At 38.9% G+C, this 25,098-nt stretch overlaps 1 protein-coding gene across 48 annotated transcripts in view; it reads right to left on the bottom strand.

Moving 5' to 3' along the window:
* Positions 1-25,098, bottom strand: part of ST7L (suppression of tumorigenicity 7 like) — a 97,387-nt gene that overhangs the window by 65,296 nt on the left and 6,993 nt on the right. For 26 of the 48 annotated variants that reach the window (XR_013399702.1, XR_013399746.1, XR_003721139.2 and 23 more), the window contains 4 exons: positions 22,064-22,226; positions 12,365-12,419; positions 9,793-9,908; positions 2,827-2,905 (listed from right to left, as the gene is read on the bottom strand). Coding sequence is in view for 39 of the 48 variants with exons in the window: in XM_015148348.3 (XP_015003834.1) it covers positions 2,827-2,905; positions 9,793-9,908; positions 12,365-12,419; positions 22,064-22,226 (413 nt within the window). In the remaining 9 variants the exon portion in view is untranslated. Of the gene's footprint in view, positions 1-2,826; positions 2,906-9,792; positions 9,909-12,364; positions 12,420-22,063; positions 22,227-24,165; positions 24,352-25,098 lie in introns of all 48 variants that reach the window. The other 22 variants (XR_013399679.1, XR_013399731.1, XR_013399730.1 and 19 more) reach the window with 3 other exon arrangements.

Below are 25,098 nucleotides of genomic sequence, written 5' to 3'. Positions count from 1 at the left end.
GGAGACAGTTTTACTTCTTCCTTTCCAATTCAGATGCCATGTAAAATTTTTCTTCCCTAACTGCACTGACTAGAACCTCCAGTACACCATGTAACATAGAAGTACAAGGGCAGACATCCTGCCTTTTTTCTGATGGTGGAGGGAAACCTTTCAGTCTTTCATCAGTAAGTACGCATTTAGCTGTAGATTTTTCAGATGCAGATGTTCTTGAGGAAGTTTCCTTCCATTCCTAGTTTTTTAAAGTTTTCATCATAAAATGCTGTTGGATTTTGTCAGATCTTTTTCTACATCAATTGAGATGGTCATGTAGTTCTTGTCTTTTGGTCTATTAATGTGGAGTATTACATTAATTGATTTCCATATATTTATCATGATGGGGAATTTTGTCAAATGTTTTTTCTACATCAGTTGGGATAATCATGTGGTTTCTTTCTTCATTCTGTTAATGTACTGTACTACATTGACTGATTTTCATATGTTGAACCATTCTTGCATGCATGAATAAATGCCACTTGGTCAGGGTGTATAACATTTTTAATATGTTGCTGTATTTGGGGGGCTATTATCTTGTTCTCAGCTATGATTTCTTCAAGTATTCTTTCTGCCCTTTCTCTCTCTTCTTTGGGACTCCTATAATGCATAGATTGATATGCTTGATAGCATCCTACAGTTCTCTCAGACTCTGGTCATATTTCTTTACTCCTTAATTTTTCCTGCTCCTTGAATTGGGTAATCTCAATTGACTTAAATGAAATTCACTGGTCTTGCTTCTGTCTGCTTAAATCTGCTTGCTGTTGAACCCCTATGATAAATTTTTCATTTTAGTTATGCTTTTCAATTCTGGAATTTCTATTTAGTTCCTTTTAATTATTTCTCCCTCTTTACTGATATTCTGTAATGGTGAGATACCATTATCATGGGTTCCTTTACCTCCTTGATCATATTTAAAATAGTTGATTTAAACTTTGTGTCTATTAATCCAAAGTCTAGGCTTCACAGGGGCAGTTTTTACTAATTTCTTTTCTTCTTATTTTTTGAGACAGGGTGTCTTTGTTACCTAGGCTGGTCTCAAACTCCTGAGCTCAAGTGATCCTTCTGCCTTGGTCTCCCAAAGTGCTGGGACTACAGGTATAAGCTACCACACCAAGCCTAATTTCTTTTCTTTCCTATGTATGGGCCATAGTTTCTTGTTTCTTTGCATGCCTTGTAATTTTTTGTTGAAAACTGGAAATTTTAAATATTATACTCTGACAACTCTAGAAATATAATTTTCTCTACTCCCTAGGATTTGTTGTTGCTGCTTTTGCAGTTGTTTGTTTAGTGACTTTTCTGAACCCATTTTATAAAATCTATATTACTTGTCATGTGTGACCAGTGACACGTGTGCTATTTTTTAGCCTTGTGGTCAGTTGGTGATTTGATAGAGATTTCCTTAAACACCTGGGACCAAAACCAAACAAAACACAAAAAGTAAAAACTTTGCAAATGGGCTCTGTGTGGGTGCTAGGGCACACCTTCACATTCAAACAGTTTACAATTCTGCCTTAGCTTTCACCTTCTACTTGTGCAGAACATGAAGGTTAGGCAGACTTGAGAGCTCAGGACTTTCTCAAGTCTTTTCTGAACATGTCCCCAGCTCTGGCTGTGTGTGGGGCCTTGATTCCCAGAAATGTGTGGGAGCTTTTCAGAGTCTTTATTCCTCAAAGTATCTAATTCCCCAGACTTTGCTCACAAGTTTTCTGGTTTGTCTACTGTTTGTCCTTCCTGTTATCCCTTGCCCCAGGCAGCAGCAGCTAATGCATTTGCGGATCACAAGGTCAGGAGATCGAGACCATCCTGGCTAACACGGTGAAACCCCGTCTCTACTAAAAAATACAAAAAACTAGCCGGGCGAGGTGGCAGGCGCCTATAGTCACAGCTACTCGGAGGCTGAGGCAGGAGAATGGCGTAAACCCGGGAGGCGGAGCTTGCAGTGAGCTGAGATCCCGCCACTGCACTCCAGCCTGGGCGACAGAGCCAGACTCCGTCTCAAAAAATAAAAAATAAAAATAAAACAAAGTTTATCCCGACAGTTTCTGCTAGTTTATTATTTTGGCATTCTTTACTCCGCCATTTTTGCTCCACCTTGGGAAGGTCTTCTTAATAAGGATAACATATATACTGGGGGGAGAAGGTTCAGGGAATAACTCTAAATTTACATTATTCAGGAAGCATTCCTTGATAAACCCCAACTGGAGCCATATTTTCACTCTTGGTATTTATTTAGTCTGCATTAGATTAGTATTTATTGATCTGTTCCTTGTAAAGATTAAGTTGTCTTATGATTTCACATTTTGCCTTTTCAAAATATAAAAAGTTCAAAACTAAAAAATGCTACTAACATGGAAAAAAATAAACTTGATAGAGCTATGTTTTACTTATTTTTAATTCCCTTCTCATGGCTTCAAGTCCATTAACAACTAAAGTACTCAAGATTGAATGCTTCAAGTGAGTGATTCAAATGAAAAAATTAAAACAGGTGCATAAGTATATTAGTATTTTAATACCCTTTTAACTATAAAGTATTATCACCATTCTCCATGAGCATTCTCCACTTTGAAAAGTACTTCTAGCATAATTTCTATTCAAAAGCATATATAGATTTACAATTTCAGAAGCAAAATACAATGTTGGCAAACACTGAAATTTTTATTAAATATCTATAACATGCAAAAGGGAAATGACTAATGACTCCAAGTGTCTTAGGAACAGACAAAAGGAGATATAAAAATCATTTGTCTTGGTTTCCTTCAAAATAAATTTATTTTCCATATATTTCAAACTTACTCATTGTTCAATTCTAAAGCTTGATAGGCTGCTTTGATTCGAGCTGGAGGATTTCTTTCCCTCCAGGCCTTCTGCATAACTGTAGAAAAAATATGTCATAAAATGGATGAGATGGTAAACAAATAATCTGCAAAATGTATGAAGAATAAGCTAGTGGAGTAAACAAAGCTTTAAATAACATATTCTTAAACATACAAAACAACAAACTAGGTTATTAGTTCACTTTATCCATACGAGAAATTTATATTAAATTTGGAAGCTTCAAATAAAATAAAAATATATTCTTTCTCTGACTTATTTGAACAATATATAGGGTACTTAAACAAGTTAATTATATCATTATTATATATGAACATTTATATATCTAAATGCATGTTAACATTGAGTTTAAGTGACATCACATTATAATCAATATGAAATATTACAGTTCTACTTTTATCATTCTGAAAAGGTTTTATGGAACTGCAAAAAACAAAAATATACAAAAACTTAAAAACAAAGTCTTTGTCTAATGAATGATTCACTCTACGAAGAATGTATGGGATTGCATTTTGTGTAAAAGGGAAAAAAAAATGAATTAATTAGAATATAGTACCGCTAGAAAATGTCAGCCTCTATCAGGATTCAACAAAGACCTGAGTTAGGATTTCTTTGGAATATTAATTTGGCTACCAATTTACTGTACCAAAATGAAGACTTCACAGTAAGTAAAGTTTTCTTTAATTAAATAAGCAAACAAATAAAGTAGACTCAGAAGACTAACTGGCCCATTTCAAGTTTGATAAGAAAAATAGAGAACCTATGAGTGTTGCTTTTGGAACAAAACCTGCAACTGTCCAGGAAGAATAATGTGAAAAATGTTTGAATTTTCCTTTGGAAATAAAATATTAGTCTTGGCTTAGCAAAGGAGTCAATATATTCCATTTGTATAACAAAAATACATTTCTTATATCAAACATGTCACCAGCTAGCTGACACCTAATGCTTCCTGAACTTGACAAACTGATGCAAGTCAGCACCCATTTGATACAGGCCAGTAAAAGAACATCATTCTGCTGCAGCACTAAATATTACATTAAAATAATGCATAATGTTAGACTTGTAATTTTTGATGATAGGCTGTCTTCTACGAGTTATATGATATTTACAAGTCAAATTTTAACACTGAATTTGTATTAACATTTTAAACTGTTATTTGGTACTCTAGTATATTAAATGCATATCCTAATTTATCTAACCAATTCCCTTTTGATGGACAATTAAGTATACTAAATTTTTTGGTAATACAAAACATTGTGATAACAATCTTTCAGTGTGTCTTTTCATAACTAATTAAATACTTCCTTTCTAGTAGAATAGCTGGCTAAAATATGTATATTTTAAAAGATTCTGGATATGTAATAAGTTTGGGAAGTTAAGAAAAAAAAAAAAGATTCCAGATATACACCCCTCAAACTCCACAATAAGACTGTATTAATTTACACTTTTTCAGGCTGTATAACACAGTATAATCAATCTTTGCTAATTTAACAACTTAACACAGTATTACCAATCTTTGCTAATTTAATATCTGAAACTTATCTCATTTTCATTTGTGTTTTTTTAAATTTCTAGTGAGGTTGTCTAATTCACCTTTAAATATATTATCTTATTCTTTTGTTTCCAAATTCTCCACCTAGCCTTTCAAGAGTATTCTTCAAAACCAAAGCAGTCCTAAGCCTAAGCAGAAAGGAGAAATAAAGTTGACGGGGGGAAAATGTATATATTTTTTTCTAAAATAAGGCTTAGGAGTAATTTAAAACAAAATGCTGATTTGGTATTCAATTGTCCTGTTTAAGGGCTCTTGATATGCTGAATATAATTAACATAAGCAATTAGCAACTCACTCAAATTTATCTATTTTTCAAGTTAAATAACATTCCAATATGCTAACAAGCACAAAACAGATCAGCAGTTATCGTAAGGTCAGGGGTCATAAATGTAAATGCCTACAAATGCCAGGCATTAAACATAAATGAGTGGACTGAAAGCATATTCACTGTCTAAAGGAGAGAGCCACAACTCAGTTTCATCTTATTACTGCCAAGTGTAAATTCAGGTTCAATTTTGCCCCATTTTTCAACCTTCAAAAGGCACAAATTCAGATTTTAATGTAAAATCTCCTGATTTTTAAATGCTGAAGAAAAAAATCCAAAAACCAATACTGGGCCCTTCTGGATATGTTTTTTCTCTGCCCTAGATAAATTAATAGAAGAAGAACAAAATCTAATTTAGTTATTACTGATGACAGTAAGTCAAGAGAAATTTGCCACATCACATATATACACATTTGTATTTTTGAAAATAAAACTACTGATATAAATCATGACCTTTATGTGAGGGTCTGAAAAGATTAATATGGAATCAACAGTCTGTTTCTGAAGATCATTCTCAGACACACTCTGTCTGACTTGAGTTCAACCTTTAGCTGGGGTTAGACACACCTCTATAGAAGTACATAAAACTTAGAAAGGACCAAATGGGATACACGGTTTTAAGAAAATCAACTTCTAAAGCTTCAACTTGATCACTCTTTCCTATAACTGATCTACCAAAGAATGTTTCTCTGGTTTCCCTATCCTACCTAACCACAATTCCTATACCCGCTCCCCACGAAGATATGTTCCTTTCTCTTATTTTACAAAAAACACACAAACACACAAAAGGCTTACTTCTTACTCATCCTGAATCTGACAAGGTGTACTGCCCTATAGTGTAAAAATCTCCAGGTGCCAAAGGGACAATTCAAAGTTTGGGTTGGGGGCAGCCATGTTTAATCAAGGCATCCTATAATAGTATTCCTGCCTTTTATTTATTTAACAGTGAAGCTTGGCATTGGAAAGAAAGTATTCTGGCCCTGTATTCAGGTATATTACAGAATGAAGAAGGGAAAGATAACAATTTTTAACAGTTCCATTAGTACCCCTCCCTACTTACTATCAAAGAACGGATTCTCCTAAGGGAAGGTCCCCTCACATCAAGGCAAAGCAGGCATTAGCAAGGAGTAATAAATGCAGTGAAGCCTTATTTTGGCCAAGTGGTAAGTTCTAGACACAGCTATCTTTCTATCTTAGAATCTGAATTCAGAAGATAGATAGTTGTCATGGGGAGGCATATTAATATGTTTATTTAAATTGAAAAGTGAAGTCAGACTTCTCTGTCAGAAAGTAAATATGATTTGGTTGATAGAACTGACAATGAGAACTCACCTAGTCAATTAGATTATATACAGAACCTTCCACAAAGTTTAAAGAGCTAAATATGTAGCTCTAAGGATTTGACAGAAATATAATGAAAGCACATCATAACACTTAGAACCTTACAGTCAAATGCAATTCAAATTTTTTTTTTTTTTTTTGGAGACGGAGTCTCGCTCTGTCGCCCAGGCTGGAGGGCAGTGGCCGGATCTCAGCTCACTGCAAGCTCCGCCTCCCGGGTCTACGCCATTCTCCTGCCTCAGCCTCCCGAGTAGCTGGGACTACAGGCGCCCGCCACCTCGCCCGGCTAGTTTTTTGTATTTTTTAGTAGAGACGGGGTTTCACTGTGTTAGCCAGGATGGTCTCGATCTCCTGACCTCGTGAATTACATTAGAATGTTTTATTGTAGAAAAGGATGGAAGTGTGATACCAGACTCTACAGCATGAAACAATGGTAATAAAATTACATAGGGATGTAAAACAGATATGTGTTCAAGAAGAAAAAAGACAAAATTTACTACTGTTAAAGAGCATTTGGTAAGCTAGGTGCGGTGGCTTACGCCTGTAATCTCAGCACTTTGGAAGACCAAGGGGGGGTGGATCACCTGAGGTTGGGAGTTCAAGACCATCCTGACCAACATGGAGAAACCCTGTCTCTCCTAAAAATACAAAATTAGCCAGGCATAGTGGCACATGCCTGTAATCTCAGGTACTCAGGAAGATGAGGCAGGAGAATCGCTTCAACCCGGGAGGTGGAGGTTGTGGCGAGCCGAGATTGTGCCATTGCACTCCAGCCTAGGCAACAAAAGCGAAACTTGGTCTCCAAAAAAAAAAAAAAAAAGGAGAGAGAGAGAATTTGTTTACATATTGTTTTGTTTGTTTGGCTGTTTTTTTTTTTAGATAAAGGGTCTCTGTCCCTCAGGCTGCAGTGCAGGGGTGCCATCGTAGCTTACTGCAGCTTCAACCTTCTAGGCTTAAGAGATCCACCCACCTCAGCCTCTCAAGTATCTGGGACTACAGGCATGCACCATCACACCTGATTAATTTTAAAACTTTTTTGTAGAGATGGGGTCTTACTGTGTTGCCCAGGCTGACAAACTCCTAGACTCACGGGATGCTCCTACCTCGACCTCCCAAAGTGCTGGGATTACAGGCATGAGCCACTGTCCTTGGCCTATTCATGTATTTTTCAGTGGATTGTAGTGGGCATTAAATCATTTGATTTCATAACACATATTGAAATATAGGGTATACTATTATTTTTAAATGTCTGTATTTTGCACTATGTCAAAAATTACATTCTCTATGATTATTTAACCTTATGATGTCAACTTAAAAATGTGTGAAGGGACACATTCTTTTTCAAAATTCTTTTAGGAGATATTCAAATAAAAATGTTTTAATACCACACCTTCAGTAGATAGCCATGATAGCTATTTTAAAAGCCTGCTGGTGTTTGCAATTCAGTGTCACTCTGTGAGAGGGGCTGTGAGAGAAAGGGTGGTGAGACCTAACTTCCAGAATCACTCAACCCTTAAAGTTAACATACAGCACTGATATTGTACTGCTGTTACTTCCCTAACACCTATCCTTTTGCCATTAATATAAACATTAAGCATATAAACATAAATCTATTCTTTTTACTCCTTTATCTGCAATTAAATCATTTTATATAACCATACCAAAGATCCTTGGCTTTCCTATCATCCACTCTTAACGGATTTAATCTAACAAAGATAAATCACTAGGAACTCATTTTAATGCAGGAAACTGGCTGTTTTTCAGACCCTTCAGTGATTTTGTGGTGGGTAGAAGCAGTAATAGTGTAGTGGTTAACAGCCAGTCTTGAGTTTGAAAAATGGTTTTATCATTATTAGCTGTGTGATTAAAGGCATATTACTTGATCCCCCTTTGCTTCGGTTCCTTTATTGTTAAAATGGGGCTCATAATACTACCTATCTCATAAAGTGACTGGGAAGATTACATTTCTATAAATTGCTCAGAATAGTGCCTGGTACATAGTAAGCCTAGACGAGTATTGGCTATTATTAGTGAAATTGCTTAAGACTTCTGTGACATCTAGGCTATTCAATCATTCATACTTTTTTTTTTTTTTGAGACGGAGTCTCACTGTGTCGCCCAGGCTGGAGTGCAATGGCCCAATCTCGGCTCACTGCGAACTCCACCTCCGGGATTCAACTGATTCTCCCACCTCAGTCTCCCGAGTAGGTGGGATTACAGGCACCCACCATCATACCCACCTAATTTTTATATTTTTGTAGAGACGGGGTTTTACCATGTTGACCAGGCTGGTCTCGGACTCCTGACCTCAGGTGATCCACCCACCTTGGCCTCCCAAAGTGCTGGGATTAAAGGCGTGAGCCACCGTGCCCAGCCCATTCATACTTTCCTCAAAGAAAAAATATTAATATTTACATTACGCCAGGCAATGTGCTGGATAATAGAGATTCAAAGATGAAGAGAATATAGTCCCTGCTGTCCGAAAGTTCATACCCTAGTAGCAAAGACAAACATGAAAGCAATATAACATTAACAAATAAATGTTTGTGGCTGAATAAATTAAAGTTACTTCATAGAGGTTTGGACTAAGTAGTACAGAATTGCAGCAAACAAAATGTTTAATTCTGTGACAAGGGATCCCAGAGAGGGCTTTCCAGAAAATGTGACTTTTAATTTGGATAATGAAGGATAAAAAGTAACTCATCAGATGGATAAGGAGGGTGAGTTCATTCAAAGTAGAAGAAAAATTTTGATAAAGATCCCAGACCAGGGTATAGTGGCTCATGTCTGTAATCCTAATGTTTTGTAATGAGTTTGAGGTTACTTGGAGCTATCACTGCACCACTGCACTCCAGCCTGGACGACAGAGTGAAATCAATCAATCAACCAGCCCTTTTTTTTTTTTTTTGAGACAGAGTCTCGCTCTGTCACCCAGACTGGAGTGCAGCGGCTGGATCTCAGCTCACTGCAAGCTCCGCCTCCCGGGTTTAGCCATTCTCCTGCCTCAGCCTCTCAAGTAGCTGGGACTACAGGCGCCTGCCACTTCGCCCGGCTAGTTTTTTTTTATTTTTTAGTAGAGACGGGGTTTCACCGTGTTAGCCAGGATGGTCTCGATCTCCTGACCTCGTGATCCGCCCGTCTCGGCCTCCCAAAGTGCCGGGATTACAGGCTTGAGCCACCGCGCCCGACCTGACCAGCCCTGTCTTTAAGCCATATAATTGAGAATCTCAATACTCTCTTCTATAGATAAGCACTTGGAGAAAACTAAACACATAAATTTCTATGATCTTCTACCACTTTATATGCATCTCTAACTCACAACTAAAACAAAATATATTCTGGTTTTCTCTACATGCCATTCTCCAATGTTTATACATTGACCTGTTATTTTATTTTATGTATAATTGCAGGTGTTCATTTCCCAGACGGAAACAGGGTACACTGTTTTCTGGAAAAGTAGTTGTCATATTTGATCTGCAAGGTTTTTGAAGTAGTAAAAGAAATATGAAATATTTTAAATTCTTTATAAGGAAAGCAGTGTATCAACCTAGCTTATAGTCATAATTTAATCTGAGTTTCTTATCAATAATATAAACAACTCAAAGCCAAATAACTAAATAACTCTGTATATTATAATAAACAACTCTAAAGAACTTTTAAAATCATCTTCATGATCACTGTTTATACTATGAACAGATATGATACATACCTGTGTCTGAAGGACGTAAAAAATCTGTGTCACAGGTGAAAAAGGTCTGATGGTCCTGAGCTGACAGGTTCATGTCATAGTATGTAAGTGGCTCTTTACCAGTCACCCAAGTGTATCTTTACCAAAACACGACAAAATATTTAAATTGAACATGAGACAGCATCTATCTGCTATAACAAACACTACTTAAATTCAAAAATATACTGCTACAATTTGGATGTTTTAAAATCTTACAATCAGTAAAACAAAAGATAACCTCACAAACTACTTAGAATGATAATAAAACATCAAAGACCAAATAGAAAAATAATATTCAATAAACAACTGCTTTTGAAAATTGAATTGGGCTGGGTGCCGTGGCTCATGACTGTAATCTCAGTGCTTTGGGAGGCTGAGGCTGGTAAATCACTTGAGACCTGGAGTTTGAGACCAGCCTGGGCAACACAGTGAGGCCTGTCTCTACCAGCTACTGGGGAGGCTGAAGCTGAAGGATCACTTGAGCCCAAGAGCTCAAGACCAGCCTGAGCAATATAGTGAGATCTTGTCTCTATTTTTTAACTTAAAAAAAAAAAAAAAAAAGAAGACTCAGTAAAATGAAAATTAAGGATTGGGAATTGGGACATAAAATGAAGCCTGAAATGGAGCTAACATATGAAATGTATACCCAGAAGTTATACTTTTACATTAAGAGAAAATAATCATTCAAAAGAAGCATAAGAATTCCTGATACTAAGAAATTTATCCTAGGCCAGGCACAGTGGCTCACACCTTAATCCTTGGCACTTTGGGAGGCTGAGGCAGGAGGATCACTTGGGGTCAGGAGTTTGAGACCAGCCTGGCCAATATGGTAAAACCCTGTCTCTCCTAAAAATACAAAAATTAGCTGGATGTGGTATGGGCTGCCTGTGATCCCAGCTACTTGGGAGGGAGGCTGAGGCAGGAGAATCACTTGAACCCGGGAGGAGGAGATTGCAGTGAACCAAGATCATGCCACTGCACTCCAGCCTGGGTGACAGAGAGAGACTCAGTCTCAAGAAAAAAAATTTTATATATATACACACACACATTTCTTTTTAAGATCTTCAGGAAATGGAAACTGTATAATACAACAAATAGCCTCAAACTTTGATTAAACACAGTAAGAGATTCAAGGACCTGTTTCTTACAGGTATCCCTTAATACAGGCTAACGGCATCTTTCATAAAAGCCTAGCTTTCACTTCACAGGATGTCACTATCTTACACTATCAAGTCTTTAAGCACAGGAGCCATTGCTTAGTCATTTTTGTATCTCCATCATTTTGCACAGTGCCTGTACATGGTAGAAACATAATGTTTCTTATTCAGTAAGTTAAATAACATGCCCCATTCTACTTCTAGGTAAAATACAGCACTCCTCAAAATAAAAGTAAAGTATCTTTGCTCATAAGTTTCAAAAGATGTTTTCTCATTTAGAGTTAAAAACCAGAAGAGAAATGGACACAGTAGTGAAAATAGGAAGTGGCACTATGAAATCAATATAAAAATATAGTACCCTCTACTGTTGCACAATTTACATTCAGAGTGATGTTTTCTGATGCATCCTCAAATTTTGAAATTTAGCAATCATGCACAGGAATATGACGACACTGGTAATTTTTTCTTAATGCCACAAATTCTTTGAAAAAGGCTTTTTATAAACCAGGGGCCTAATATATACTTATACATATATAATATATACTTATACATATCACAACTACTTATATGTATGATAAACCAGGAGCCTAATATATACTTATACATATCACAAACATATGGTTTGATGCAATGTTTCTTATGATTATCAAATTAAACACAGGTTATGTGTGGTAGTTCATGCCTGTAATTTCAATGATTTGCAAGGCCAACGTAGGAGTATTACTTGAGCCCAGAAGTTTGGGATGAACCTGGGCAACATAGAAAGACCCCTGTCTACCAAAATTTTTTTTGAGATGGAGTTTTGTTCTTGTCACCTGGGCTGGAGCGCGATGGTGTCATCTCAGCTCACTGCAACTGTTACCTCCTGGGTTCAAGTGATTCTCCTGCCTCGGCCTCCCAAAGTGCTGGGATTACAGGCGTGAGCCACCGTACCCGGCCTCTACCAAAAATTTTTAAAAATTAGCTGGATGTGGGCTCTGCCTATGGAGTAGCCATTCTTTTATTCCTTTACTTTCTTAATAAACTTGTTTTCACTTAAAAAAAAAAAATTAGCTGGATGTGGTGGCATGTGCCTGTAGTCCCAACTACTTGGGAGACTGAGACAAGAGAATTGCTTGAGCCCAGGAGGTCAAGGCTGCAGCTAGCTATGATCGCGCTACTGCACTCCAGCCTGAGTGACAGAACAAGACTCTATCCCCAAAAAAATTTAATTAAAAGAAAAAAGTAAACACAGTCAAGATGCTGCCAAATAAACTGTGGACTAATCATTTTTACCTTATTATAGATCAGCATCTCCTACTAGAAGAGCTGTGATATATTTATAAAGACAAATGATTTTGTAAATACCTTCACTCTAGAACCAATGCCCTACTTATACTGAAAGCAAAATGTAATACCTCCTATATTCTGCTCCTCTGAAAAGATTTAGAGGGTTTCTCCATACCTTACATTCTGAAAAACAAAGGAGAAAAAGGGGGAAAAAGAGACACTTTAAAATCTTCACTTAACCAATATCTATTGTCTACCCACTGTAGGCTAAGCGTGGTGCTAGCCACAGATGATACAAAGATGAATAAAGCATGCTTTCAAAAAACAGAATTAAATCTAATCATTTCCATATTTCTGTCTCCATAGCATTTAGTTCATAATTCAATTATAGTACTTACCATATTACAATATGATTATCTGCTTGGTTTTGTTTCCTCTTTAAAATATGAAGTCTTAAAACTTTGCTTATTTTTCTATTCCTATAACCAAGCACAGCCTCTGGAACTGACTTGCTTAACTGAATTAAACATAGTACGAGAGTAGTCATGTAAATGGCCTGAACTCCGATAACAGACATGTTTTGTTCTTTTTTTTGAGATGGAGTCTCACTCTGTCACCCAGGCTAGAGTGCAGTGGTGCAATCTCGGCTCACTGCAAGCTCCACCTCCTGGGTTCATGCCATTCTCCTGCCTCAGCCTCCCGAGTAGCTAGCTGGGACTACAGGCGCTCGCCTGGCTAATTTTTTGTATTTTTAGTAGAGACAGGGTTTCACCATGTTAGCCAGGATGGTCTCAATCTCCTGATCTCGTGATCCGCCTGCCTCAGCCTCCCAAAGTACTGGGATTACAGGCGTGAGCCACCGCGCCCGGCCAGACACATTTTGTTCTAAGAAAAAAAAAAAAAGCATTAAATTTGTTTTGGGGAAATCAGGGAAGGCTTTAGAAAGGGGGTGACATTTGAACTGACGTTGAATCACTGTAAAAAATGAGAATAAGGTTGCAAAATGAAGAACATCTGAAGCAGAGGAAGTGTCATAAAACCATACAGCATGGTTAGGCTAGAGTACAGGGTAAGGAGTGGGAGGGAGAACTGTAAATGGGGTTAGAAAACAGATTGGAAAAGGCCAGGCACAGTGGCTCACGTCTGTAATCCCAGCACTTTGAGAGAGTGAGGTGGGCAGATGACCTGAGGTCAGTAGTTCAAGACCAGCCTAGCCAACATAATGAAATCCCAGTTCTACTAAAAATACAAAATTAGCTGGGCATGGTAGTGCCTGCCTCTAATCCCAGGTACTCAGGAGGCTGAGGCTGAGACTGAGACAGAAGAATTTCTTAAACCTGGGAGGTGGAGGTTGCAGTGGATGGAGATCGCACCACTGCACTCCAGCCTGGGTGATGAGAGCGAAACTCCATCTCAAAAAAAAAATAAAAGAAAATAGACTGGAAGAAATTGATGAAGGACCGTATGTACTATAGAAAAGAGTTTAGATATTATTCTTGGTCATCAAAGGTTTATAAGCAGAAAAATAACAAATACCAGATCTTTGTTTAGATCAGCAGTTCTCAAAGTATAATTCATGGAACTGTAAAGTAACAATTCTTCAAAATAAATTCTAAGACATTATTTGCCTTTCTAAATGTGTTTACTTGAACTCGGATGCATGACCCTGAGAGTAAGGGTGTCCTTAAATTTTGTACCCCAGGCACCTGCCTCACTTGTCTTACTTGTCCTGCAAAATTGAACTGGTGATGAAAAGTCAACGATGGGTAAAACTGCTAGTACATTAGCATGAGTCAAGACAATGACACCAAACTGTACTAGCAGTCATTGGATTCTTCACTTCCACATCCTTACAGTAAAAATAAGGCAAATTTCTTTTAAACATTATAGCAGGTATGATGGTTGTCTCTAGTAAAGCAATTTGTGAGAACTGGCCCCTTTTGTAATGAAACACCACTTTTACTTGAAAGAGCCACACACAAACTTACAGTTATTTAGATGGGTACCTGGCAGATATTTTCTTTAAAATGAACTGAGTCTGTCAAGATCAAGGAAGAAAATGAAAGTATTTGCTGCCAGTGATAAAATCTGAGCTTTCAAGTACATATTGAAATTTTTTTAAATGTGTGTCTGCTACTGTGAGCCTCGCAAATTTCACAATAAAGACTTTTCTATGAGAATGGTGGTGATATTAACAAATGAGTTTTTTCGTATTATGCAATAAAATGGATCATGATATGGATATGATATGCATAGCTCAGTGAACAAGTATTTTCCAAGCAACCAATGTACGATATAAAATTATGCATAAAAGATCCATTCAAAATGTTAAGATATACCAATAGATTTTCACATAACAGGGCATGCAAAGTTCAGATTTTACACCACAACTAAACTTTCAGAAAAGTACTCATAGAAAGTTTTAGTGTAGTATCAAAAAAAGGTATCCACAATTTTCTGAGAAGACTATTAAAATACTCCTCCCCTTTTCAATTACACATCTGTGTGAAGCCAGGTTTTCTTTATACACTTCAATCGAACAGCATTTCACAATAGACAACGGAGAATAAGCTGTCTTCTATTAACTGAACTTTTTCTTGTTGTGGGAAATATAATTATTTTTCACAAAGTGTGTATTAGCTCAGGCTGCCATAACAAAATACCATTGACTGTGTGGCTTAACATAAATTTATTTTCTCACAATTCTGGAGGCTAGAAGTTTGAGATCAGGGTACCTGCAGGGTGCCAGCACGGCTGAGTACTGGTGAGGCTGAATTCTTGCTGTGTTCTCACAAGAAAGAGAGAGCTCTGGTATCTCTTATTATAAGGCCTTCCTGTCTTATCAGATCAGGTTTCTACTCATAGTTTATCTTAATTACTACCTGAAGCCCTATTTTCAATAGTCATATGGGGAATTAGGGGTTCAAACTTAGAAGGCGGAGGTTACAGTGAGCCGACATGGTGCCACTGCACTTCAGCCTGGGCAACAGAGTGAGACTCCATCTCAAAATAAGTAAGTAAAAATACATTAATTCTCCCCCAAAAGTCTTAACTCATTCCAGCATCAATTCTAAAATCTAAAGGCCAAAGTTTCTTCTGAATATTATCTGAATCAGACATGGGGAGGCTCAAGGTACAATTCATTCTTAGACTTCACTCTCCAGAAGTGAACCTATGGAACCAGACAAGTTATACGTTCCCAATATATTGTATGATGGTGGGCAGACATAGGATAGACATTCCCATTCTCAAATGAAAAAAATCAAAAGGAAGGAAGGGGTAATAGTTACCAAGTCCAAAACCTAGCAACGCAAATTCTATTACATCTTAAAGTTTGAATGCCAGGCACAGTGGCACATGCCTGTAATCCCAGCTACTCAGGAGGCTGTGGCAGGAGGATCACTTGAGCCCAGGAGTTCAAGACCCCAGCCTGGGGAATATAGTGAGGCCTTGTCTCTCTTTAAAAAAAAAAAAAAAAAACAAACAAACAAAAAAACCCAGGCAAGGTGGCTCACGCCTGTAATCCCAGCACTGTGGGAGGCCGAGGCAGGTGGATCACCTAAGGTCAGGTATTCAAGACCAGCCTGGCCAACATGGTGAAACTCCATCTCCACTAATAATAGAAAAAAATTAGCTGGGCGTGGTGGTGCATGCCTGTAATCCCCACTACTCGGAGGCTGAAGCAGGAGAATCACTTGAACCTAGGAGGCAGAGGTTGCAGTGAGTCAAGATCACGCCATTGCATTCCAGCCTGGGCAGCAAGAGTAAAACTCCGGCTCCAAAAAACAAACAAACAACAAAAAAAGGACGGGCGCGGTAGCTCACACCTATAATTCCAGCACTTTGGGAGACCAAGGCGGGTGGATCAAGAGATGAGGAGTTCAAGACTAGCCTGGCCAAGATAGTGAAACCTCATCTCTATTAAAAACTCCAAAAAGATTAGCTGGGTGCAGTGGCAGGTGCCTGTAATACCAGCTACTTGGGAGGCTGAGGCAGGAGAATCACCTGAATCCAGGCAGCAGAGGTTGCAGTGAGCCGAGATTGTGCTCCGGCACTCCAGCCTGGGTGACAGAATGAGACTCCGTATCAGAAAAAAAAAAAAGAGGCCAGGTGCAGTGGCTCATGCCTGTAATCCCAGCACTTTTGGAGGCTGAGACAGGTAGATCACCTGAGGTTGGGAGTTCCAGACCAGCCTGACCAACATGGGGAAAACCCATCTCTACTAAAAATACAAAATTAGCCGGGTGTGGTGGCACACGCCTATAATCCCAGCTACTCGGGAGGCTGAGGTAGGAGAATCACTTGAACCTGGGAGGCAGAGGTTTCAGTGAGTCGAGATCGCGCCATTGCACTCCAGCCTGGGAAACAGAGCAAGACTCCATCTCAAAACAAAAACAAAAACAAAAACAAAAACAAAAAAAGAGAGAAAAAGCGTGAGAATTATTTTTGATACTCTGCCCTCCAGGCCCACTGGGATGGCAGTGTCACCCCCATAGCTCTGTGGTACAGCCCCACCCATGCAGCTCTCTGTGAGGTTGGCCTGGCCCCAGAAACTGGAAAGGCAGCCTCACCCTTTGAAATCAAGGAGGAAATAGCCTTGCCCTCTGGGCCTGTATTAGGAGTGGCAGTCCTGGGTTTGGTCATTCTTCCTTTTATTTGAAGTCAGTACATGTTCACAATTGAATAGCTCTATGGTTTGGTCCTGTAGAATCCAAAAAATCTAACGGCCTTCCTTCATTCTGTCCCACCTTCCCTGTCCCTTTTAGTTCAAACTGGTAGTGTGTTTGCTCGTATAAACTCAACTCTGTTTCTGGTTTCTACTAAGATGACTAAGTCCATGAAGTGCACACATGATATCAAATAGTTGTTCAACCACACCCCTACTGTTGTCTTCAGAACAAGTTTTCTCATGTATTTATAAAATGGATAGGCTGAGAATTTCCAAATCTTCAAGTTGTGCTTCCTTTCTGCTTAACAAGTGCTTCTTCTGTTCATCTCTTTCCTTTCACATTTCACTATAAGTGGTCAGAAGAAACCAAGTTGTGCCACTTTGCTTAGACATCTCCTCAGCTAAATATCCAATGTCATTGCTCTGAAGTTCTACTCTCCCCAAAATGCTAGAATATAGTTCAGCCAGTTCTTTTCCACTTCATACAAGGACCACCTTTCCTCCAGTTCCCAACCACATATTCCTCATTTCCATTTGAGACCTCACCAAACTGTCCTTATCCATATTTCAAGCCTGCACCTCAAAACTCTTTCAGCCTCATTACCCAGCTCCAAAGCTGCTTCCACATATTTAGGTGTTTGTTATAGTGGCACCTCACTTCTTCATACCAAAATCTAAGTTAGTCAGCTCAGGTTGCCATAACAAAATATCATATGCTGAGTGGCTTAAACAACAGAAATTTATTTTCTCACAGTGTGAAGGCTGGAAGTCCAAGATCAAGGTACCAGAATGGTTGGGCTCTGGTGAGGGCTCTCCTCCTGGCCTTCAGAGAGCAGTCTTCTCACTGTGTCTTCGCATGGCAGAGAGACAGCAATCCCTCTCCTCCTCTTCGTACAAAGCCACCAATACTATCAGATTAGGATCCCCTCATTTAACCTTGATCATCTAAAAATCTTAGCTCCTAATACAGTTACATTAGAGGTTAGTTTCAACATATGAATTCCAGGGGACACATTTCAGTCTACAACATGTTAACATGTAATGGATTTACTGCTATTAAAAAGTATTTTTAAATTTCCTGCTTTAATTTCTAATATGATAAATATTGATGGATATAATCCACATTTAAACACAGGCTCTTTGAGGTCCTGGATAATTTTTTTTTTTTTTTTGAGACAGAGTCTCGCTCCGTCGCCCAGGCTGGAGTGCAGTGGCGCAATCTCAGCTCACTGCAAGCTCCGCCTCCCGGGTTCATGCCATTCTCTTGCCTCAGCCTCCTGAGTAGCTGGGACTACAGGTACCTGCCACCACGTCCAGCTAATTTTTTGTATTTTTAGTAGAGATGGGGTTTCACCATGGTCTCAATCTCCTGACCTCATGATCTGCCCGCCTTGGCCTCCCAAAGTGTTGGGATTACAGGCATGAGCCACCACGCCAGGCCTGGATAATTTTTTAAGAATGTAAAGAATTCCTTAGTCTAAAAAGTTTGAGAACCACTTTTTCTTTTTACATAGTTAAGGAGAGAGGATGTACTAGAAGGGGAAGTATAAGAGGAAGGGAAACCACTTAGGATACTACAGCAATAGCCCAGGGAAGAGATGTTTAAGGGCCTAGATATGGGGCTATGAATGTTGAAAGAAAAGATAGAATGGGCCGGGCCTGGTGGCTCATGCCTGTAATTCTAGCACTTTGGGAGGCCGAGGTGGATGAATCATCTGAGGTCAGGGGTTCGAGACCAGTCTGGCCGACAGTAGCGAAAACCCATTTCTACTAAAAATACAAAAATTACTCTGGCATGGTGGCAGGCACCTGTAATCCCAGCTACTCGGGAGGCTGGGGCAGGAGAATTGCTTGAACCCCGGAGGTGGAGGTTGCAGTGAGCCAAGATGACACCATTGCACGCCAGCCTGGGCAAGAAGAGTAAAACTTCATCTAAAAAAAAACAGAAGGCAGAATGGAGTCAAGATAATTTTTAAGGGGGAATTAATAAAATTTGGGGTTGATTGGAGAAAACGGGAAACATAAATGATATAAACTAAAAAGAAACCCAAAGATTTCTAAAATGGGAATTGGACGCCATTAAAAGATTTTAGAATTATAGAAGAAGAACTATGGAAGAAGACAATTAGTTTCATTTTGGACAGAGTGAGTTCAGGGTGGTTAGGGCCATTAAAGTTGGAAAATTCTAGCAAAGAGTTAGAAATGTAGGTCTAGAGTTTAAAAGAGAGCTTGGGGGTAAAAATTTTAAATTGGTTCCCCCCAGCATATATGTCTGTGGTAGCTAATATTATTGAATAAGATGAAGTTATCCAGGGAGAAAAATATTGAACAAAAGGATGCTTTAATTCACTTAAAAAATTTTTTTTCCCCCTTAGAGATAGGGTCTTGCTCTGTCACCCAGGCTGGAGTGCAGTGGCACAGTCATAGCTCACTGCAGTCTCAAACTCCTGGGCTCAAGTGATCCTCCTGCCTCAGCCTCCCAAGTAGCTGGAACTACACGTGCATATTAATGTGCCCAATTGATTTTTTAAATTTTTTGTAGAGATGGGGGTCTTGCTTTGCTGCCCAGGCTGGTATCAAACTCCTTGTCTCAAGTGATCTCCTTACCTCAGCCTCCTAAAGCACTGGAATTATAGGTTTGGGCCACCATGCCCAGCTTTTAACTCACTTTGAGATCCAACTCAAGTATTTCCTCTGCAAAATATTTTGCGGCCCTCCCTCCAAGAATAACTGACCACTCTTTCTTTTCTGTCACCATAGTATCTTGTATAAGATACCATGTATCTTTATAGAGTATCATATATAAGACACTCTATAAAAGCAGTTAACCATATTCTTTTACTGTCAATGTATTTATGTCTGTATCCTCTACCAAGATGAAATGTTCTTAAGGTTATCTTCACTCTCATTACTAATGGCATACTCAGTCTTACAGTGGAAAATAAAATCACATCATGTGCTATTGTTATAATTATATTGAACTCAGCTTCATGAGGACATATCTGTATCATATTCATCTTAATATGTCTTACTCTTAGGGGTTCTGTAACTATTTTACAAAAAAAAAAGAAGAGGAAAGGAAATGACTCTTCCTTCTTGTACTCTTGAATGGCTGCCAACCCCACCCCACTATACCTGTCAGGCTTCAGGACTCCACTTAAATGGTGCTTCCTCAGGGACTTTGACCAAATCTAAAAAGTGCCACCAAGTGCACTCAGGCAGTATTTTTCTACTAAACTATCGTAACTCTAGTGGTTAAGCTATTGAACAAATGAGATATTTGGAGTATTATGGAATTAACTCATCTGTATTATTACTATATAGTTATTACCTATCCCAGTGAAAGGAACAATAATCCAAAAGTATTCATTTTGGCCAGGCGCGGTGGCTCACACCTGTAATCCCAACACTTTGGGAGGCTGAGGTGGGAGGATCACTTGAGCCCAGGAGTTCGAGCCCAGCCTGGGCAACATAGTGAGACTTCATCTCCATTAAAATAATAATAATAATAATTTTATTTGGCTTTATAAATTTTCCATTCCTAATACTCGCTTTCTAGCTGGCCAGTCTTGGTGGCTCACGCCTGTAATCCTAGCACTTTGGGAAGCCGAGGCAGGCAGATCACCTGAGGTCGTGAGTTTAAGACCAGCCTGGCCAACATGGTGAAACCCCATCTCTACTAAAAATACAAAAATTAGCTAGGTGCAGTGGCACATGCCTGTAATTTCAGCTACTTGGGAGGCTGAGGAAGCAGAATCGCTTGAACCCAGGAGGCAGAGGCTGCAGTGAGCTGAGATTGCACCACTGCACTCTAGTCTGGGCTACAGAGAGGCTTTGTCTCAAAAAAAAAAGGCCGGGTATGGTGGCTCCCGCCTGTAATCCCAGCACTTTAAGAGGCCAAGGTGGGTGGATCATGAGGTCACGAGATTGAGACCATCCTGGCCAATATGGTGAAACCCCATCTCTACTAAAAATACAAAATATCAGCCAGGCGTGGTGGTGCATGCCTGTAGTCCCAGCTACTCGGGAGGCTGAGGCAGGAGAATCGCTTGAACCTGGGAAGCAGAGGTTGCAGTGAGCTGAGATTGTGCCACTGCACTCCAGCCTGGCAACAGAGCAAGATTCTATCTCTAAATAAATAAATTAATTAATTAATTCACTAGTACTCGATACAAATAGAGGAACAGTCTACAGTAAAAGTATGACAATGGAATACCCATTCATGAAGAGCTGAGACTTTGATGCCTTTTTAGGTATATTGAAAAAAAATTTTTTTTCCTACTTTTCTCTCTTGGCAGAGATGGCTGTTTCTGTTCTCTCCTTTATTAGTCATAAGATTCCCTGATTTGCTGGGCACATATATATATATACACTGAGAAAATGTTGAAAATTTCTAGCCTTCCTTATAGCTAGTAATGGCCATATGAAACAGATCTGACCAGAAGTAAGTAAGGGGAAATAGTATGTAACATTTCTGAGAACAGTCCTTGGCTTTTGTGGGGTGGAGTAGAGGGAAGAAGTGACCTTACCCTGGATTTCTTTCCTTCCTGCTGATTGGAATGTGGACATGATGGCTGAAGCAAGAGCAACAGTCTTACACTACAAAGTAAAAACTACATTTGGAGATGGCATGCTAACAAAATAGAAGGGGTCTGGATATCTGATGCTTATTGTTTTCCATACTAGCCATGGACTGCCTATATTAACATAAAAGACAAATTTCTGTGTCTTGGTCCATTTGGACTGCTACAACAAAATATCACAAACTGGGTAGATTATAAAGAGCATAAATTTATTTTTCACAGTTCTGGAGGCTGGGAAGTCTATGACCAAGGTACCAACAGATTTGGTGTCTGATGAGGGTCTGGTTTCTGGTTTATAGATGGCGCCTTCTCATGGTGTCCTCACATGGTAGAAGTGGCAAGCAGCTCTCTGGGGTCTCTTCATAAGGGCATTAATCACATCCATGAGGACACTGCCCTCATGACCTGATCACGTCCCAAAGACCCTACCTCGTAACATCACATTGGTGATTAGAATTTTGGGGGAAACACAAACATGCATACCACAGCACTCAGCTGTTCTGAGTTTTCTATCTCCCAGAGCCAAACTCAATCTTAAATACACAGCTCTGAAAACACATCAGAAAAGCAGTCACCTGACAAATTCTGTCTGCTGGTTTCACTTTCTCTGTTCCTCGAAGGAGACCCTGGTTCTGAAATGCTGCTCTCTGTTCCTCCCATCAGTGGTTGCAAATGGCTTACAGATACTTGCTCAATAAAAGATGTGCCATGCTTATGGAAGTACCACCATTCAAATACCTATGACAAACAGAAAATATCCTCCACTTAGAATTGATCAGCAGACACACGAGCTCAAATTAAAACATTCTCTCAAGATGTCCTGTTCAATTCAGCATTTTAAATGCACTCTCCTTTCAAAAAGAAAAAAACATACAAACACAAGATTCAACAATAACACGTCATGTAAAAGTGAAATACCTTTTTTATAGTTTTGTCATAAAATTTAGACAAGCTTAAGCAAAACTAGGCATATGTAATAAAGCATTAAAAAACAGTAAGAAGCATTTTAATCTATAAGTAATTTAACTATGTTAAGTTACATTGTCATTTTATTCTATCTGCAGCATAAACAGTTTTCAAATGATAAGCATAGTGGATGAACAGACTAGACTAGGATCAGCATGCCCATGTTTGACTCCCAAATCAGTCATTTATTAGCTGTGTGCTGTGGGCAAGTCACTTAATCTCTAACATCTCAGAGCCTCAGCTAAATGTGGTTAACAAGAATTATAAGAAAGTGCTTTCTGAAGCAAAAAGTACTACTCTGGTATTTGGCAAAATTATTAATAAAGGTTAAGAGTCAGGTTGATTCTCATTTTGAACCATTTAAAAGTCAGGATATTCATTTATTTCTGTTTCCATGGTTTATCACTGTTATAAAAAGAGAAACCAGGCCAGACACGGTGGCTCACATCTGTAATTCCAGCACTTTGGGAGGCCGAGAAGTCCCAAAAGAGGGATCCTCAAGAAGGATCGCTTGAGCCCAAGAATTCTAGACTAGCCTGGACAAAACAGTGAGACCTAATCTCTACAGAAAAATGTAAAAATAAAATATTAGCTGGGTGAGGTAGTGCATGCCTATAGTTCTAGCTACTCAGAAAGTTGAAGTGGGAGGATCTCTTGAGCCTGGGGAGGTCGAGGTTGCAGTGAGCTGAGACTGCACCACAGAACTCCAGTCTGGGCAATAGACTGAGACCCTATCTCAAAAGAAAGAAAAGAAACAAAAAAAAAGTCAACTGACAGACTAGTCTTCTGCCAAATGTAGTGGATACATGTATTACTTTAAAGAATAAACAAAACACATCCACAACTAAGAGATTTTAATCTTTTTATTTCCTATTGTTTTAAAAAATTTTTTGAGATAGGATCCCACTCTGTCACCAGGCTGGAGTATAGTGGCATGATCACAGCTAACTGCAATCTTGACCTCCCTGGGCTCAGGTGATCATCCCACCTCAACATCCCAAGCAGCTAGGACTACAAGCATGTGCCACCATGCCCAGCTAATTTTTATATTTTTTGTAGAGACAAGGTGTCACCATGTTGCCCAGGCTGGTCTCAAACTCCTGGGCTCAAGCGCTCTGCCTTCCTCAGTCTCACAAAGTGTTAGGATTATAGGTGTGAGCTACCATGACCAGCCAGATTATAATATTTTTGAAAACTATTTTACGACAACCACAAACAGAACACATCACAAAAAAATCAGCTTTTTCAACTCTGTAGGAATGCTATTTTTTTGCTTCAGTAAATAACAGAACAAATATGCTACATAGGTGCCAAAAGTATAGTCCATGTTGTGGCCCACTGACTACATGCCACAACGTTTACAGGAAAGTGTGAGAAAATCAAGGTGCAGCATTTTTTTCTATCATGTCATTAATGTTTTCCGCTCAATCTAAAATGGCATCTCTTTCTGCTCACTCTTAATAAGTTAGCAAGAATTACCACCAAATGAGGCCATGGTTTGACTTCTACTATATGTTTTACTAAGAAGTGAGATAAAACTTCTTTACACAAGCAGAAATTGCTCATGCGACAGAAAAGACAAGGTTTATATTGAATAAATCTTGGTTAGGAAAATTGGATAGGGCCAGGCATGGTGGCTCACGCCTATAATCCCAAAACTTTGGGAGGCCAAGGTGGGAGGATCACTTGAGGCTGGGAATTCAAGACTAACCTGGACAACATAGTGAGACCCCGTCTCTACAAAACATAAAAATATGAGCCAGGTGTGAGGGTGTGTGCCTGCAGTCCCAGCTACTTGGGAGGCTAAAGTGGGAGGATCGCTTGAGCTCAGCAGGTCGAGGCTGCAGTGAGCTGTGATTGTACCACTGCACTCCAGCCTGGGTGACAGAGTAAAACCCTGTTCAAAAAAAAAGAAAGATAAATACAATCAAGGGCAACAACAACACACTTTCCTTCACTATACAAAGTGCAAAATGAAGTTAGTGGCTTTTTCAACTTTTAAGTCAACTTTTTAACACACATGAACAATGATAATAATAACTGCAAATACTTATTGAAAGCTTTCTATGAGCCTCGCATTATGCCAAGTCCTTGGCATGCATTATGTCATTTAATTTTTGTAACAACAGATTTTAGAGATGAGGACACATTCCAAATTTAAATAACAGTTCACCCCACCGGTAAGTGGCAGAGCTAGGTTTCTTATTCAGGTTTGCCTGACTTCGGAGCTTCCAACCATTACACTAGACAGTTTCATAAATGTATCTCTTTATATATGTATATGTGATTATATGTATATACAAGTTTGTTAAGTCCAGGTGGTAAAAGAAATTATAAACACAACAACCTTTGCTAATAAAAACCCATCAATATTGCAAGGGTAATAATACAGTTTAATCTTTAAAATGTTACTTGAATTTCCTAATTTGTGTATATTTAAAACACTGCTTTATAAAGAATAACAAAAGGTTTTGTTGGGTTTTTGTTGTTGTTGTTATTGAGACAAGATCCACTCTGTTGCCCGGGCTAGAGTGCAGTGGCATGATCACAGCTCACTGCAGCCTCGATTTCCTGGGCTCAAGCAATCCTGCCACCTCAGTCTCTGAAGTAGCTGGGACTACAGGAATGTGCCAACACAATGTGC

The sequence above is a fragment of the Macaca mulatta genome, chromosome 1 (genome assembly GCF_049350105.2).
Source record: "Macaca mulatta isolate MMU2019108-1 chromosome 1, T2T-MMU8v2.0, whole genome shotgun sequence".
In the NCBI taxonomy this organism is placed as follows: Eukaryota; Metazoa; Chordata; class Mammalia; order Primates; family Cercopithecidae; genus Macaca; species Macaca mulatta.
The sequence above is the reverse complement of the archived record's forward strand: the minus strand, read 5'-3'. Positions and strand labels throughout refer to the sequence as shown.